Source organism: Cebus imitator, unplaced genomic scaffold, assembly GCF_001604975.1.
Source record: "Cebus imitator isolate Cc_AM_T3 unplaced genomic scaffold, Cebus_imitator-1.0 Scaffold475, whole genome shotgun sequence".
Lineage (NCBI taxonomy): Eukaryota > Metazoa > Chordata > Mammalia > Primates > Cebidae > Cebus > Cebus imitator.
In genome coordinates this window covers 283,667-301,693 of record NW_016107790.1, presented here as the reverse complement: position 1 = coordinate 301,693, position 18,027 = coordinate 283,667, and the positions used below count along the sequence as shown (strand labels likewise).

Sequence of the window (18,027 nt, the reverse complement as noted above, 5' to 3'; positions counted from 1 at the left end):
TTTTTTGAGATGGAGTCTCGCTCTGTTGCCCAGGCTGAAGTGCAGTGGTGCAGTCTCAGCTCAATGCAACCTCCGCCTCCCGGGTTCAAGCGACTCTCCTGCCTCAGCCTCCCAAGTAGCTGGGACTACAGGTGTGCACCACTATGCCCAGCTAATTTTTCTAATTTTAGTAGAGACAGGGTTTCACCATGTTGGCCAGGATGGTCTTCATCTCTTGACCTAGTGATCCGCCTGCCTCGGCCTCCCAAAGTGCTGGGATTATAGGCATGAGCCACTGCGCCCAGCCACTGCGCCCAGCCACACCAATGCGCCCAGCCACATTTTTGTTTGTTTGTTTGTGATAGGGTTTTGCTCTGTCGCCCGGGCTGGAATGCAGTGGTGGGATCACAGCTTACTGCAGCTCAAGCGATCCTCCCACCTCAGCCTTTCAAGTAGCTGGGACTACAAGCACACACCAACAGACTTGGCTAATTTTTTTTTTTCATTTTTTGTAGAGATGGGGTCTTACTATGTTGCCTGGCTGGTCTTTAACTCCTGGACTCAGGCAATCCTCCCACATCAGTTTCCCAAAGTGCTGGAATTACAGGCATAAGCCACCATGCCTGGCCCAGATGCTCATTTAAACATACAGTATGCGGAGCGGGGGAGCTGCAGGGGTCGGGGAATTAGGTGTTAGGTGAGGAGAAACGCACTAGCCAGGCGTCTGCCCTCAGAGCATTTGGACCTGCTGGGCTGGTAGGAACGTGCCCCAGGCACAAGCAGGACTACATCGGCACCAGGTGGACAATATTGAGGATGGAAGAGGCAGAAGGACTCAGGGCGGGATGGGCAGAGTGCAGGTGGGAAGGAGGTGAGACCACCCACCCAGCTGGACCGAAAGTCTCAAAAGGGGGCGCAGGAGTGTGCTAAGGTGCCGACTACAGAGAAGGGGTGCTAGGACGTGCGATAGTGACGTGGGGTCCTTAGCAGAGGTCCTGGCCCTCCTCATCTCTTCCTTAATGGCAACCCTGTCAGGAAGGAGAAGCCCTACAGGCCTCTTTTCATTTTGTTTTTGAATTACAAAAGTAATACACATTAACAGCCCAAACCTGGAAGCGTCCCAGATGTCCATCAACAGGAGCATAATTAAACACACCACAGCAGATTTACACTGCTGTAAAAATAAATGAGCTGTTGATGCAATGAAAACACTGAAGGAGTCTTTAAAAATGTTGTGGACATAAGAGTACACACTGCAGAATTCCACTTCTGTGAAGCTCTAGGACGGCCCGAACCGCCCTATGGTGGAGAAACAGGGCAGTGCCTGCTTTGGGCGAGACTGGCAGGAGGGCACCAGAGAACTTTCTGGAATGACAAAAGTGTTCTGTGCCATGGTAGGGTTTGGGTTACATGGATGTGTGCATTTCTCAGAACCCGTTGAATGGTAAAATTTTGTTGTGCGAATTTTACCATATAAAAATGGCATCTAAGACTAAAAGACCCATGAACTGTGAATGAACTCTATTTAATGAGATACAGGCAGGAGTGCTGGTCTCTGCAGTTTACTTTGATGTTCACACAAACATACATGCACAGGCCCTGCTCTTAAAAAAATAAGATGGGCCAGGCGCAGTGGCGCACGCCCATAATCCCAGCACTTTGGGAGGCCGAGGCGGGCGGATTACGAGGTCAGGAGATAAAGACCATCCTGGCCAACACGGTGAAACCCCATCTCTACTAAAAATACAAAAATCAGCGGGGCGTGGTGGTGCATGCCTTTAATCCCATCTACTAGAAAAGCCAAGGGAGGAGAGTCACTTGAACCAGGGAGTTGAGGCCACAGTGAGCCGCGATCATGCCACAGCACTCCGGCCTGGTGACAGAGCGAGACGCTGTGTCTAAATAAATAAATAAATAAGATGGTATAATTCTTTCAACTTTTCTGAATGCTTGAAAACTTTCATAGCAGCTCACTGGGTTTTAAAAAACTACATATACTCATGATAAATTAAATAAAGTGGGGAAGGGAGAGAGAGAACATTGGACAGAGACGACATTGCTTCTGGACTACTATCCAGGGAGTGGCATGCGGCGTTTCTCCACCTCCAGCCTCACTCTGACCCGTCCCTGCTGCCCCGCAGAACACTGGCTCCTTATAACGCCTATGCAAAATGAGACCTCATGGACTTGTGCTATTCATTCCTTAATTACATTTTAATCACGTGGTCTGTGCCCATGCCCATGCCAGGTGGAGGGTAAAGTCAGACGTGGTTCCTACCCTTGCGGTGTCTGTAATCTAGTAAGCTATTGATCCATGATAGGTTTAGAAAAGAAGCTGCCTCGGGTGCCAGGAAATGGATGCAAACTCCAATTATTGAGGATGTACAGGTATTGATCGACTTACCACCTATGCAACTTACGACCATTCGACTTTACAACCACAATCGCTAGCCATGACTGCTCTGCGTCTGGCAGCACAAACGTTGCCCAGCTGGGTGTACGACAGTGCGGACCAGCTTCCGGCAGCACTACCATCTCTGCGTGCACCATTTCAACTGTACGTATAGCCTACTCAACTTACGACCACATCGTGTTACGACCGGTCCGCGGTCCCGACCGTGGTCCTAAGTCGAGCACTAGCTGTATTACACACCAGGCTCTGTTCAAGAGTTTTGACACGGATTAGTTCAGTTCAGCCTCATAAGCACTGACAAAGCACGAACTGTGTTATTCCCATTTTACACTTTGAAAAACTGAGGCTTAGGGAAGTTCAGTTACCCGTCCGTGATGATACAGCAAGTGAGTGACAAGCAGAGATTCACAACCCAGGAAGCTGGATCTGGAGTCCATGCCTTAAACCAGAGGGTGGCAAACATTTTCTATAAGGGGCCAGGCAGGAAATATTTTCAACACTGTGGATCATTCTGTGTCTATCGAAACCACTCAGCTCAACTGCTGTCGTATGGAAATAGCCATCGATGATATGTTAAATGAATGAGCTGAGTTCCAAATTTTATTTACAAAGACAGATTGGAGCCGGATGCAGTGGCTCATACCTATAATCCCAGCACACTGGGAGGCCAATGCTGGAGGATTGCTTGAGGCCAGGAGTTTGAGACCAGCCTGGGCAACATAGCAAGACCCTACCTTTAAAAAAAAATTAGCTGGACAGCTACTTGGGAGACTGAGGCAGGAGGATCCCTTGGGCGCAGGATTCAAAGCTGCAGTGAGCTATGATCTTACCTCTGCACTCCAACCTGAGCAACAGAATGAGACCCTGTCTCTTAAAAGAGAAAAAAAGGCAATGACTCCTGCCCCAAACCATCCATAGCTACAGTAGCAGCTAGGACATGTTTGAGCTGGACCAGAAGGCAGCTTCAGGAGCACTCATTCCTGCCTGTCACATCCCTGTGGAAGTACAAAGGTCAGACAGCAAGGAGTAAATACAGGCTTTATGAGCCCAGGCCTCTAACACTGAAAACACAAAAATACACCCCTGGGTGCATGTAGCAGTTCATGACCAAAGGAGGGCTATAGAGAAAGAGGTGAGAAGTTAAAAACACACAGAAACCCTGCAAAATACTTAGTTGCCTTTCGCCTCTGGAACCAGATTTAGAAGTTCAGCTACACTGTTCTTTGAGATTTCATGTGAACATAGGAAGGTAAAGTTCAGAAGCTTTGGTATAACAGGATTCGTTTTGAAAATGTTTGGCCAAAGAGAATTGTCCTGCTAGGAGCTTTGCTGTTGCTGGTTCTTGGTTTCTTAAGGGCATGAAATCACTTACTAAGTTCTTGTTTCTGACAAGGATTTGACCCTGGAGCTCGGAGGGCAAGCGGGGCTGGAAATGCCTTGCCCTCTTAGAATGTATCTGTGTACACAGTGTTGAAAGAGCTCAAAGGATTCCTGAGTGTTTATCCACAGTTTCACATCTACCCAAGGGTGACTGAGGATAGCTCCAAGAGCCTCTTTTCTCTCAGAGGCTGCCATCTTCCTCCAAGGAGCCCACCTCCCTTCAACATTGGCCAGAACACAGGGGATGATCAGAGTGTGGACAGAATATTTGGGGGAAGAAAATCTCCTTCAATACAACACGTTTGTGATGCAGTCCTGCATGCTGGCCTCTCGACACTAACCCAGCTGATGAGACTAGGAAAATCTAGCCACTGTCAGGTTGAGTGTGTGCATGAAGCCACCACCGGACTGTGATGGGGCCAATCTGCCACTTTTCCACACTGAATTAACCAGGTTAACCCATTGCTCTAGTATCACGGGGATACAACTTGAGTCTTTCTTTATTCTCAGGAAGGCATTTGGTGGCAGGGGACTCTGTCCAGCTGGGGACTAGCAGATGGTTGAGTCACCAGGATTGCAAGTCACTGAAGAAAGAGTCCCGCTCAGTCCCTCTGTGACAGGACATCACTAAGTCACATGTCACCGGATCTTCACAGAAAGGGTTGGCTGTTTAGGGCATACGGTGTCCTGTCACCAGAAAATAAACCTGACACACCCACCTAAGGAGACACCTTCCCATATGCACACTCCAGTGGTGAACGGGTGCAGTCATGGCAAGAGGTACCCTAAACCCTGTCAGAAGGGCCCAGAGCCACTCCTACTCGATAATCACTGCTTAGTTGCCTAAATGCACAAATCAACCAGCCTCATTTTCCCTTCTCATGGACACAGGGAAGCTTTTCACTCCCTGCGGAACAGTGTACATTGGTTGGGGTCCGTAGTCCTCAAGCCCGAATGCACACAAGCATTTCCAAGTGAAACGTGTGAAAAATGAATGTCAGGGTCCCTTCCCCGGACCACTTGGACACTAGAAAAAGTGGATCTGGGCTTTATACTTTCTCTAAATCAGCGGTTCTGAAACGTTCCTGTGCTACAGAAGCGCCTGGAGTTAGAGCACACATTCATGGGCCCTGCCCCAGGGCTTCTGATTCAGGAGTTCTGGGTGGGGCCTGAAATCCTGCATTTGTAACAAGTTCCAAGAGCTGCTGCCTCTGCTGGCCCCAGAACCAGCCTCGGGGAACCACTGCTCTAAGGTATCTCTTCTCTTTCTGGGTGGCTGGCCTTATGACTTTGGTCAAAGACAGAAGCAGTGTCTTCTCTCTACACCTTGAGAGAAACGCTTTGGCCTTTGTCTGCCAAGTCGGCACCCTAGTACTTACCTGCTCTGCTTGATATTATAGTCACAGTCACATGTGGCCCTTTAAATGTAAATTTGGTTAAAGATGAGATTAAAACATTTTTTTTCAGTTGCATGAACCACATTTCAAATGCCCAACAGCCACACGTACCCAGCTGCTACCTGCAGAAAGTTCTGCTGGTCAGTGCTATTCTACAGAAACTCCAAGGCTGGGCGCAGTGGCTCATGCTTGTAATCACAGCACTTTGGGAGGCCGAGGTGGGAGGATCACTTGCCTCCAGGAGTTCAAGACCAACCTGGGCAACAGAGTGAGACCTAGTCTCTACAAAAAATCAAAAATTAGCCAGGGGTGATGGTGTGTGCCTGCAGTCTCAGGAAGCTGAGGCCAGAGGATCACTTGGGGTTGGGAGCTTGAGGCTGTGGTGAGCTGAGATCATAACACTACACTACAGCCTGGGCAACAGAGTGAAACCCTGCCTCAAAAAAGAAAGGAGGAACTCCAAATACGTTTCTGTCTTTCTCTTCATTGGCTGTTATCCCCATTCTGGGAAAAACAAACCTCCGAAAATCCCTTTGCTAATACCAGAAATGGAATTTTAACTTTTTCCTCTTTTTTGTTTGCCCACAACAGCACCCCTCACCCACTTCTTCCCATCACGTTTGGGGAAGGACAGAGACATTTTAGTGCAAAAGGGATGAAACGTTTATTGATATTTTTCCATTGCCCATGTCATGAAATTTATCCTACAAGCAGTGTGGGTTTGAGAAAGCAAAAGCTCCCTGGAGGTAAAGGAGCACGTGGATGGGGATGTGTTGTGGGCCACAAGAATCTCGCAGCCCCGATGGAGAGTTCAGGTGCCCGTGGGGCAATCCAGCCGGAGCCTGGCTGCTGAGGGTAAGGCCAGGGTGGGACTGAGCGTGGACAAGACAAAGACAAGCTCTGTGTTTCCAGAAAGTATCAGTTTCGGGGCTGGCCGCTGAAGCTGTCTGTTGCTTTTTCATTCTAGAGGGGAGATGTGGAATCACTGCTACTCAAAGGTGGGTGGGCAGAGGCCTCTTCCAAAGCCTGACTCTGCTCAGGAAGCCTCGTTTTTTAGAAGCCTAACTCTAGCCCTCTTTTACAGATCCGGCTGAACAGCAGGGGGCTGATCTACTCCGTGGGCTTGCTCCTGGCCTCTGTCTTTGTCACGGTAGGTTGGCAGCTCTCTCCTTGTGCCTGCGTTTGCCTGTTCTTTCCTCCATTTGGGTTGTTTGGATACCCCTAGCCTCCTGGTGACTGGAGACAAGCAACTGCTATGTCCCATCTCCTGGCTCTTTCTTCTGGAAGTGACCCACTGGGTCACCTTTTCCCTTTCTGAAAGAAGCCAGTCTTCCTGCCAAAGGCATGGCCCTGTCTTTTGTAGCGCACAAACCGTTTTCCCAAATGCAAATAGAAGATCCTACTTTGTCTACAATATTAGTTATGGAAAGGTAGATTCCAATTCACTGATCGTTCCAGGATCCCACATGAATCCATGGATTTGACTAACACTTGGAAACTAAAAACCTATTTTATTGACGTGCGTTTGAGGCCATTCCACTGTCTCCACCATTACGCCCACTGTGTACTTCAATATTCCCTCCCCAACTGACATGTGTGGTGGGAACAAGTTGACACCAATGCATGGACTCACCCACATGGAACATCCAGAAACATACAAATACACTGTTGAATGTCCATATGAATAAGCATTGAGACACAATATATTTTTTCCTTAATTCATTGAGTGACACCTGGCATGTTGTTAGCATAAATATGCCAGAGAATGGGAATTCACAAGGACAGGCAGGAAGCCAGACAAGTAACTCACAGTATCAGGGTGTGAATCGAATGTCAGCATTTCACCAAAGCAAATACTGCCTTATGCAAAAGTGAGAATCGACATCATTCATGCTCTCATGGTTTAGGAGGCCCTGCCGTTCTGACATGACTTGCAGTGGTGATGCTGGTGACAGCCACACACCGTGCTTAATGTTTTGTGTATATATTTTCCCATTTGGAGCTCATCACACCCCCCATGAGGTGTCTTTAATATCAGCCCTATCATACAGATGAGCGACTGAAGCCTAGAGAAGCTAATTGACTCGTTTTCACTGACACCGAGTGAATGAAGGAACAAGCCTGCGGACACCAAGGGTGCGTGCGGATAGCTACTGTGCGTGTTTTTAGGCTGTGCTGCAGTTATACCATCTACAGGAGACCTGGCTAACCACTAATTGGGCTGTCAAAATGAGGTTGCCAAAATGCTGAAGAAGGTTTGGGGGAGGAAAAGCAATTTCAAACATGTTAAGTTTGCAATGTGTGTTTGACATCCAAAGGAAGAGGTGAAGAAAGCTCTTGAAAATACGAATCTGAGTTCACAAGAGATGTTCAGTCTGCGGACACCGTAGTGCAGATGGTATTTAAAGCCCTGCAGCTGGGCAAGCTCACCAAGGGAATGAGTGCGTACAAAAGAAGAGAAGAGGCCCAGTGTCTGAGTTTCGGGGCCGCCTGACACTTACAGGTCAGGACACTGAGGCCAATACACCAAAATAAGCTGAGAAGGGACAGTTTGGAGATGCAGGAAGAAAACCAGGAGAATGCGGCGTCCTGGAAGCCACCTGCCGAAGGGCTTTCTGGTGGAGGGAGCTATCGGCTGAGTCAAGGAGATGAGCCCTGAGCAGTGGCCCTTGCAGTTAGCAGTGCAAAGCCATTGGTGCTCATGAGAGGGTAGCGTTGTGCAGTGGGGTGGAGCAGGCTAACAGAGAATGGAAGGAGAGAGACTGCAGACTGCGGGTGGGCGTTCACAACTCTTCCGTGTTCTCTGGCTGTGAAGAAAGGAGAGAAATGGAAATTCAGAAAAAAAATTATTTTAAGATGAGTGAGATAACAGAAACTCCCTATGCCAATTAGAATAATCCAGGGATGCGGTTGTGCCATGTAGCTAGAAGAGAGGGGAGTTGCTGGAACAAGGTCATTACGCAGGATGGAAGATGGGATCGGGGGCGTGCAGGGTGGAGTGGACCTCACTGCCAGGAGAGAAGGCAGGAAGGGGGAGTTGGGAGTCTGTGCTGTGGGAATGAGTGAGGGTGGGGAAGCAAGTGTTGGAAGTTGGAAGAGGGGGAGAGGTATGAAGTAGCCACCTGGTCAAGGGACAGACAAGGGACTAGGGAAGGATGAGATGTCTGCTGAAAAGCATTAATGCCCCACTTAACATCAGCGGTCTCGAATATGAAGTAAGACCCATCAGCATGGCTGGCTAATTTCCTCCAGCCCCGATGGTCAGCCGTGTGGATACAGCGTGAACCAGATTGGGACTTGGCTTGAACTGAAGGGTTGTGGCTTAGCCAACCAAGGACAACCGAGCAAGAGAGGCCAGGGAATCAGGGTGGATGCCCCAGAGTGACTCCAGCGGGTGCAGGTGGAACTGAAGCGAAGGAAGTGGGGAAGGAAAGGGGCAACGTGGGTGAAGCCTGGAGAAGTGGTGATGGTGTCAGTGAGGTGTGGGCTGTGGGGGTTTGCAGAGTTGTGGGAGCTGAGCAATCGGGTGGAGTAAGCTAGAAAGGAAGAGATGTGAGTCAGAAAGTGGAGTGTGTGACACTAAGATAACACACATGCTTCAATCACTTCCCATAACAACAGCTAGGCCCCAGTGCCACCAGCAGACCTTTCTGCCATGAAATGACCTGCCCCTGGGCTGGACAGTACCACCAGCTGTGGTTGGCTGTAGCACTTGAAATGTGGAGCTGTGTTTTAATTTTATTTCACTTAAATTTGGGTAGCATGTGGGCCAGTGGGTGTGAGTGGTGAGGCCGGATGGAGGATGAGAACTTGAGGAGGCAGAGGGTTGGTAAGACCCTCTCCCTCTCTGGGGGCATTGAACTCACTGAGAAAGTCAGCAGGAGAGCAGTGGAGAATGGCAGGAGCGGGCAGAAAGCGTCAAGGATGGGCAGTGCCCGGGCTTACACCGTTGACTGCAACAGGAGGAACCAAGAGGGACCGTGGGAAGACCCGAGATTCCAGGCTCAGTGTTTTCAGGGAGGAAAGAAGGAAAATGGTCTGGAAGCACTGTGAGGAGCCGTGGGGAGGGAGCAACTTCCTCACCTCCAGGTGCAGCCATGGGAAGAATGCGGCTGAAGTGTCCCCAGGAGAGCAGGGGTCTGCTTAGAGCAAAAAGACCCAGAACAGGTGAAGGGCCCGCAGGGATGTGGGGTTGCAGCTCTGTGAAGAGGGTTGGCTGCTGGGATGCGCTTGTGAGTCCTGCCATTTGTTTTAGTTACTTTTCCACAACCAGCAGCTTCTGGCTTCTTTTCTTCCTGATGTTGATGTTCTCACCTTCCACAATCTGAGACGAGTTGGATTTTGCAGGCTCAGAGGATATCAGCACCCCACCTGAGGCCCACAGTCAGCAGCCCTTCCCCCGGTCCCTGGCTTCCCCCACCCACCCCCCAGAAGCTGCTGCCCACTCCTGGCACCCTCTGAACCTGTTCTGTACCCCGCAGGTGTTCGGTGTCCACCTGAACAAGTGGCAGCTGGACAAGAAGCTGGGCTGTGGGTGCCTCCTCCTGTACGGCGTGTTCCTGTGCTTCTCCATCATGACGGAGTTCAACGTGTTCACCTTCGTGAACCTGCCCATGTGCGGGGACCACTAGCCGCCGGGCGCCTGCAGAGGCTCAGCTTCTCCTTTTCTGTGCAATACGAGACAAGGCAGCAACCCAAGTCACGTGGGCCCCCAGGGCCACGGCGTTCGTCTCTCCCGTGCTGTCCTCAGGCCTCCACTCCTGTTTTGGTGGCCCAGGCTCTCCCCTGCCTCATCCTCACTCCCCCACGTCCTTGGGTCCCACCCACCCACCCTTTCCTGCCTCCTCCATGTGAAGACATCCAACATCCACGTGACTCTTCCAGCTCCATTTTTGAACAGTGACTGAGATTCTAGAAAAACTGGCTGCTAACTGGCCCGAGCCAGGCAACACTGATTCCAGCCCCTCCTCCTTTTTTAAGTTATTTGATGGAAGACTCGCCTAATTTATGACCTGAGACTGTTGAAGAAATAGAGAGGAGGGGTCCATTGATTACAGGGAGTGTTTGGGATTTTGTTCGGTTCGGAGGTGATGCCTAGGTGACTGGGTTTGGGGGGATTGTTTTCTTTTGGGGGTCTTCCCCTTTTACTCCTTTTCTTCCAGAGATCAAGAGCTTCTCTTGCATCTTCTTCCACTGGGCTTGGGATTAACCAGCGACCCAAAAGCTGCACCTGCGATGTTGTCTGGGCTTGCATCCCAGGCGTGTTGAAGTATGTATGGATGTAGCTCTTTTTAGAGGAGCTACTGGGCAGGGCCACCAAGAACAAATGCATGACATTTTATAGCCAAGAATGCCTCGCTCAAGTCTTGTGGGCGTCCGCTGGGGGTGGGGGGACACAAGGTTTTGGAGGAAGAAGACAGCTTCCTTCATGTCCATCATCACCATCTCTTTCTCACTAGGTTCTTTCTAGTTTTCAAGCAATAGTTCTAGCCTCCCTGAGGCCTTGGACAAGGGGGCCCCAGTTAAACTACCCATCCGTGAGGTGCCAGGCAATCAACGACAAAAGCTTCCCCGACTTGCGAGTCCCCAAGATGTGCTCTTGTTCCTTGGCATTTGGGGTGACAGGGAGTGACCCAGAGGCCACCACTGCTTTTCGTGCAGGAGTTACAGACACTGGTTTCTTGGAAAATGGAGAGAAGCGCACTTTGCACAGACGTCGTCAATTAAGTCCCAGTTTGCCGCTTGGTATTGAGTACACTGGACCCTGACCGCTGGCTCTTGGGCAAACGTCCTTCCTCACGGGGCGCCTCTGCCAAGCCAGCCCAGCTGCACCCCTCCCTTCCTGGAGGGATGGCCAGGGAAGGAGAAAACAGAACTGACACCTTTGAAACCACAGAATGTGTTACATGCAGACTCGCTCAAGGGCATAAGTTATTATGAACGTTCTTGCCAACCACTGCTCAACAGCCCTGCTAGATTTTTGTATGATGCTGGATTATTATGCAGACTAATTCCACCCAGTCAAGACACACCCATGCTTGTTCACTTGTATTTATTGAAACTGTGGATTCTTGCCCGTGCTGTCCCTTGTATTTACTTTAAGCACTGATCACTTATCATTCATTCGGTATGGTTTTCCCTGTCCCTTGTACACATTCTGGTATGAATTTGTAAAAATAACCTGCTACAAATTGGTTGAATGTTTCTGTTTGTGGTACAAGCCAGCATTAGCGGATGGGGCATGTGCCCAACTGAGAAACAAAAGGAGAAATCACCAATTTGGGCTCTCAGAGCTAAGACACACTTATTGATTCTGTTGCACATTTTGCACTGGTTTATGGCGATTGTTTTCTTGGACGGATAGTGTAAAATAAACTTCTCTGTTCTCTATCCTTCCCTGAGCAGAGTGAATTACTTTCTCCCCTGGAAGGCTGTGCATTTTCCATTGAGGAGAATATATGGGAGGTCAAATGATCACAGTCACTATGTGGCCAGGTATTGGCCACCTGCTGTTTCTGCGTTGCCTCACCTGGAAAGCTGGTGTATGTGTGGCACATTCCGAGAATGAAGTGGGAAGCTGTGGGTCCCCTCTAAATCTCGAAGGGACTTTAGGCCTGTCATCCTATCATAGAATTCTAGAACTCTACCTGTCCTAGAATATGTTAGTTAGAGATTCATTCTTTCCATTGAGCATGAGAGAAGGAGCTTCACAGTACTGATGATGACATTCTGGAGTGGGCAAATTCTCCATTCTGCCTGATTTTGGTAGTTATTAATCGTGAAAATTAAGACTTCCCCAAAGCTGATTCCTTAAAAGAGAGAATAACATAGCTGTAATAAGCCATGTTCTGATCCTGGGTGATGCTCAAGAAATAGTTGCCCAGATCTAAATTAGTAAACACAGAACTAGGTTTCCACCAGAAATGCAGCACAATTCCTTTATAAGAGTCAGAAGAAAAATAGCTACTAATCCACAGCACCAACTTCATTTAACTACTGAAAAATATATATTCCCAGGGTGGGGGGAATGCCAGGTACTTAGCTTGGTTTTGAGTGTTTCCATCTTCAAATGTTTTATTACTATATTTGTGTATTTTACCCTGGACACAGGGCAGGGTATTTTCATTATGCTGATCAGTGCATACAAAGCATTAGGTACTTTTACATTAAGTATCTTGTTAGACTAGTTTTCATTAGTTTTACTTTTAACCTTAAGCAAAGACATTTAGTCAGTGTTTTTTAAAAAAAAAAAAAACATTTTTCATGAAATCTTTAGAAACTATAGCTCATGGCTGAATTTCTCGAAGTGAGAATTCTGGGACAAGGTAGAGTTTTCATGTTTCCATGCATAATGATTGCCAACTCAAGAACTATGGGGGTTTCCTTTCCGAAATGAGAATGTAGCCTATTTCTGCTTAGATCTCAGCCATGCGCAACTGTCTTGGGCCGTGAGTTGAGAATGGGATTTGAAGCGAACCAGCTGTTCGGTGATGCCGGATTGCCGATATTGCTCTTCTCACTGTTTCTGCTGAACTGGGACTTAAGATGGGGCTGGGATGGGTTTGAGGAAAGAATTTTTACCCAGACAGCTAGTGCTCGACTTACGACCACGATTGGTTCCAACAGACCGGTCGTAACACGATTTGGTCGTAAGTTGAGTAGGCTATATGTACAGTACTGTGAAATGATGTTATAACAATCTGTAAGTCATATTTTATCATAATTTTCTTTCATTATTGTTATATATCATAATTTTCTTTGTTCATTTTATGCCATTTGTATCATCTCTACACCATTTTGTTTCTTATTTTTACATTTGTCAGGTTTAAGTAAAACACTGCATTACCAGTACAACTGGTTTAATATTTGCAAAACATACAAAATTACAAAATACAGGTGCATACAAAAAAAATACAAAATACAGGTGTAAAAATACCATAGGAAACATTTTCCCAATTGCCCGCGGAGATGGTAGTGCTGCCGGAAGCTGGTCCGCACTTGTGGTCTTAAAGTCGAATGGTCGTAAGTTGCATAGGTCGTAAGTCGATCAATACCTGTATCCCCAAACCTGATACTGTCTACTAGAGACACCCTCACAGCAATTTTCTGAGCAGGCTGAACTCCCCAGGCTGCAGCCTCATGCACAAATGGGACGTCCCCCCCCCTTGGCCAAGGGAAGATGTGCACTGGGGCTCACATTTCCTCCTGAGCGTGGCACCAGCTGGCACCAGCTGGCACCTGGAGAAGGCCCCCTGTTCCTAGAGATTCTGCTCCTACCCTTGCTGAGAGTCATGGCCAGGAGGAGTCATTGAGGCCCCCAAGTGGCCTCAGATACACTGAGAGGTCACTATGAGGGGATATTTCCAGGCACAATGGAAAGACAGCTTCTGCCCCTTCTTCTACAGAAAACTGCTGGCCCTACCTTTTTAGTAATATCACACTTTTGTAGGTACGTGTTTCGTATTCACCTCCAAAAGATACCTGGCATGAAGGGTAAATGGATGTAAGGCGTTTATATTTCCTAGTTCTTTTGCTGCAGACTTACAGTTTACAGTTGTAGATTTGCATGCTAGGGATTTGAGACTGTATAATTCGAGAGGTAAATTTGAATTCATTTTAAGCACTTCAGCATCAAAGAAAAGCCTGAATGTTTAGAAAAAGGTAAGAAGTGATAACATTATAAAATCCAGACTGTTTTCAATTGTGATATATAAAAATAAGAATATCCAACTTACAATAAATGTAACCAAACAGTGTCCTAGAATTTTACCTAATTGTTCTTAAAAATATTCAGATCATTGGGAAAAATTAGAAATGAGAAATTGGTAATGATGATGGGATTTTTCCAAGATATATTTATTTTCACCTTTTTAAAATAGAATAATTATCCCATTAATGAAATAATTATCCAATTATTCTGACCCATTTCCATCAACTATTTTGAAATAGATGAGACATTTTCATGTTGGATTTTGTAAAGTCTCGTACTAATTAATGAATCACATTTATTTTGTTATTTTTCTGCAATGACTGCCCATACACACACGTGTGTGTGCACACACATACACACACACATCATCTATCTGATACCAAAATTCTGTATGAAGACAAGCCAGTGGATCTTTGAAATTTTTTCAGAAAAGTTCTTCCAGCTGTCTATTATTATGCAAGAATAATAGAGGTGGATTCAGCAAACTTTTCTCTGATAAATAAAAGGCTACACGCTTGTTGTCCCGTCATCCGGAGATGTAGGCCCTGCTGAGATGCTGAAAAGTGAGGAGCTGGGGCTGTGGAGAGCAGAGAAGATTCACAATGTTCGTGAAATACATGATGGCAGGTCCCAGAACTGATCTCACAGTGAACTTTATGCCTACTTTCAAAACACAGGACAGAGTAATAAAACTCCACCAAAATCTTCAGATGGCTTACTGTTGCACTCAGGCCATTTACTTCTTTAATAACGTGTACCCAGTAGTCTCATTAATTTAAGAAATTCTTACTAAATCTTAATGTAGCAAACACTCTTGCCACGTTACAGAGATTTAAACATAGTGAGTAGCCATAGTTAATACTTATTTTGGTCTTGGTGTTTGTTTTTGCAATAAGAAGGAAGAAAGGGAAGATTTAAAATTATAATTTTGGCTTACACAGATGCCACTTAAGGATTTTTCTACTTGAATTATTTACATAAACATATGCATGTATACATAAATTCCGTTTCTTCTTTATATAACTTCCAACTACCCTATTTATCAAAAGCTGAATTTGGTGATATCACATCTTTTGGTTTGTTGGGGCAATCAATTCAGTAACGAATTCCAGAAAACTGCACACAAAACTTGGAATGAGATGTGCTGAGGAGTTTCAGAATCCTTGCAATTGCTTTTTCAGTGCTTCTGAGACAAGCTTATAAGTCACTGCTTAAAAGAGATATGCTTGTGTGCAAAGATGCTTTCAGTATAAAACTAATATTTTTTAACTCTTGCAGAAAAAAATATTCTCCATTCAGTTTCATATCTTTCTTTTCGATATACCAAGTCAAACGCGTCATCCCTCTCCCATGATTAATGGAGGATGATTCATTTTTTCAAATACTACAAACTAAAGCTGTTTGGTCATCATTGCTCTAACCACCAGTAAGTTTGAATGCAAACGCCTAGTGCTTTTTTCTTAGGAGGATGGATTTTGTCTGCTGGATACAGATTTCTGATCCACCAGCCCCAGCTTATCTACCCATGTATTGTCATGGCAGGTAGAACTGTTTCTTACAATTATTGAATCCAACTTCACATGTGAAAAACATGTTTACCTGCATTTATTCATCATATTATCTAAATCAGTGTTTTCCAATCTGATGCGTATGTCAGAATTATCTGGAGACTTCTGGGCCTCGCCCAAGAGTTTCTAACTCAGTAGACACAGGGATAAGCCCAAGAATTGTCCTTTCTCACCAACACCCACACATTACCACTGTTGGGTCTAGAACTGACTTTAAGAAATTTGAGGAATTTTCCCCCAAAGAAAATCAGAGTCACAAATGATAACATGTGCACAATGTGTTAGTAAAGTATCATGCTAGCAGCCTCTAAGGAGTCCTCTGTACATTTTTCAATGTAAACTATGAACCATGCCTGAGATGGCCTGGCCTGACAAGGAATAAACAGCAGTGATATCTGCATTAGAAGACCTATCCACACACATCAGGCACGCAAGTCACCCTTGACCAGGGGGTCCCTTGACATGTCTCAGGTTTTGTTTTTACTTCGTTTCTATTTTTTATTTTTATTTATTTATTTTTTATTTTTATTCATTTATTTATTTATTTTTGAGACGGAGTTTCGCTCTTGTTACCCAGGCTGGAGTGCAATGGCGCGATCTCGGCTCACCGCAACCTCCGCCTCCTGGGTTCAGGCAATTCTCCTGCCTCAGCCTCCTGAGTAGCTGGGATTACAGGCACGCACCACCATGCCCAGCTAATGTTTTGTATTTTTGGTAGAGACGGGGTTTCACCATGTTCACCAGGATGGCCTTGATCTCTTGACCTCGTGATCCACCCGCCTCGGCCTCCCAAAGTGCTGGGATTACAGGCTTGAGCCACCACGCCCGGCATCTATTTTTTATTTTTATGGGCACAGAGTAGAGGTATATAAGGTACCTGAGATATCTGATACAGGCCTACAACATGTGATGGTCTCATCAGGGTAAATGGGGTATCTATCACCTCATGCATTTACCCTTTGTGTTACAAACAATTCAGCCATACTCTTAATTATTTAAAATGTGCAATTAAATTATTATTGACTATAGTCACTCTGTTATCCTAGCAAATAGTAGGTCTTTTCATTCTTTCTATTTTTTTTGTACCCACTAACTATCCCCACGTCCCCTCCCAAACTCCACACTACCCTTCCCAGCCTCTGGTAACAATCCCTCTACCCTCCGTCTCGATGAGTTCTATTGCTTTAATTTTCAGCTCCCACAATTAAGTGAGAACATGTAAAGTTTGTCTTTGTGTGACTGGTATATTTTGCTTAACGTAATGACCTCCAGCTTCATCCATGTTGTTGGAAATGACAAGATCTCATTCTTCTCTGTGGCTGAACAGTACTCCATGATGAATATGTACCACATTTTCTTTTTCCATTCATCTGTTGATGGACACTTAGGCTGCTTCCAAATCCTGGCTATGGTGAACAGAGTTGCAGCAAGCATGGAAGTGCAGGCATCTCAATATCCTGATTTCCCTTTTTTTTTTTTTTTTTTGGTATTTACCTAGCAGTGGGATAGCTGGTAGCTTTATTTTTAGTTTTTTTGAGGAACCTCCAAACTGTTCTCCATAGTGGTTGTAATGGTACTAATTTACATTCCCACCAACGGTGTATGAAGATTCTCTTTTCTCCACATCCTGGCCCACATTTGCTATCATCTGTCTTTGGATAAAATCCATTTTAAATGGGGTGAGATGATATTTCATTGTAGTTTTGATTTGCATTTCTTGTTGGTCAGTGATGTTGAGCACTTTTTCGTATGCTTGTTTGTAGGCCTGATTTTTAAATTGGTAAGTGTGGATTAAAATAGGCCTTGTCGCCGGGCGCGGTGGCTCACGCCTGTAATCCCAGCACTTTGGGAGGCCAAGGCGGGTGGATCACGAGGTCAAGAGATCAGGACCATCCTGGTCAACATAGTGAAACCCCATCTCTCCTAAAAATACAAAAAATTAGCTGGGCATGGTGGTGCGTGCCTGTAGTCCCAGCTACTCAGGAGGCTGAAGCAGGAGAATTGCCTGAACCCAGGAAGCGGAGGTTGCGGTGAGCCGAGATCGCACCATTGCACTCCAGCCTGGGTAACAAGAGCAAAACTCCACCTCAAAAAAAAAAAAAAAAAAAACAAAAAAAAAAAAAAAAAAAAAAAAAAAAAAAAAAAAACACAAAAAAAAAAAAAAAAAAAAAAAAAAAAAAATAGGCCTTGTCCTCAGTATACTTTCAACCTAGCAAAAGGAATCTCTGTGGTGGCAGATGGCCAGCTGCCAAGAAAAGATCCTAAGTGATTCCTAACGAAACAGAAGATGCTTTGAAGGCATGTCGGGTATATGGACCTATGACAGCTCAGATACTCACACTGACATGGTCCATCATCTGGACCGTGTCATTATTGCAGTTCAAATGCCAGTTCAGCTGAAAGGCCTACGCTGCCTTTTCTGTAATAGGTGTTTCTAAACAGGTCTTTCTACACTCCCCGTCCATTTTTCTGAATGCAGTTACATGAGCCTAAGGCAGAAACCAGGAAACTTTGCTTTTAAATCTTTATAAAATGTATTTTATTTTCTTTCCTTCTTTTTTTTTTTTTTTTTTTTTTTTT

The 18,027-nt window shown here is 46.0% G+C and overlaps 1 protein-coding gene across 3 annotated transcripts in view; it reads left to right on the top strand.

The window, feature by feature from the left end:
- SLC24A3 (solute carrier family 24 member 3) overlaps nucleotides 1-11,563 on the top strand; it is a 509,953-nt gene extending 498,390 nt beyond the window's left edge. For all 3 annotated transcript variants that reach the window (XM_017512663.2, XM_037732860.1, XM_037732861.1), the window contains 2 exons: nucleotides 6,254-6,319; nucleotides 9,651-11,563. In XM_017512663.2, coding sequence (XP_017368152.1) covers nucleotides 6,254-6,319; nucleotides 9,651-9,800 — 216 coding nt within the window. In that variant the 3' untranslated portion in view covers nucleotides 9,801-11,563. The remainder of the gene's footprint in view (nucleotides 1-6,253; nucleotides 6,320-9,650) is intronic.
- The last annotated feature ends 6,464 nt before the right edge of the window (nucleotides 11,564-18,027 follow it).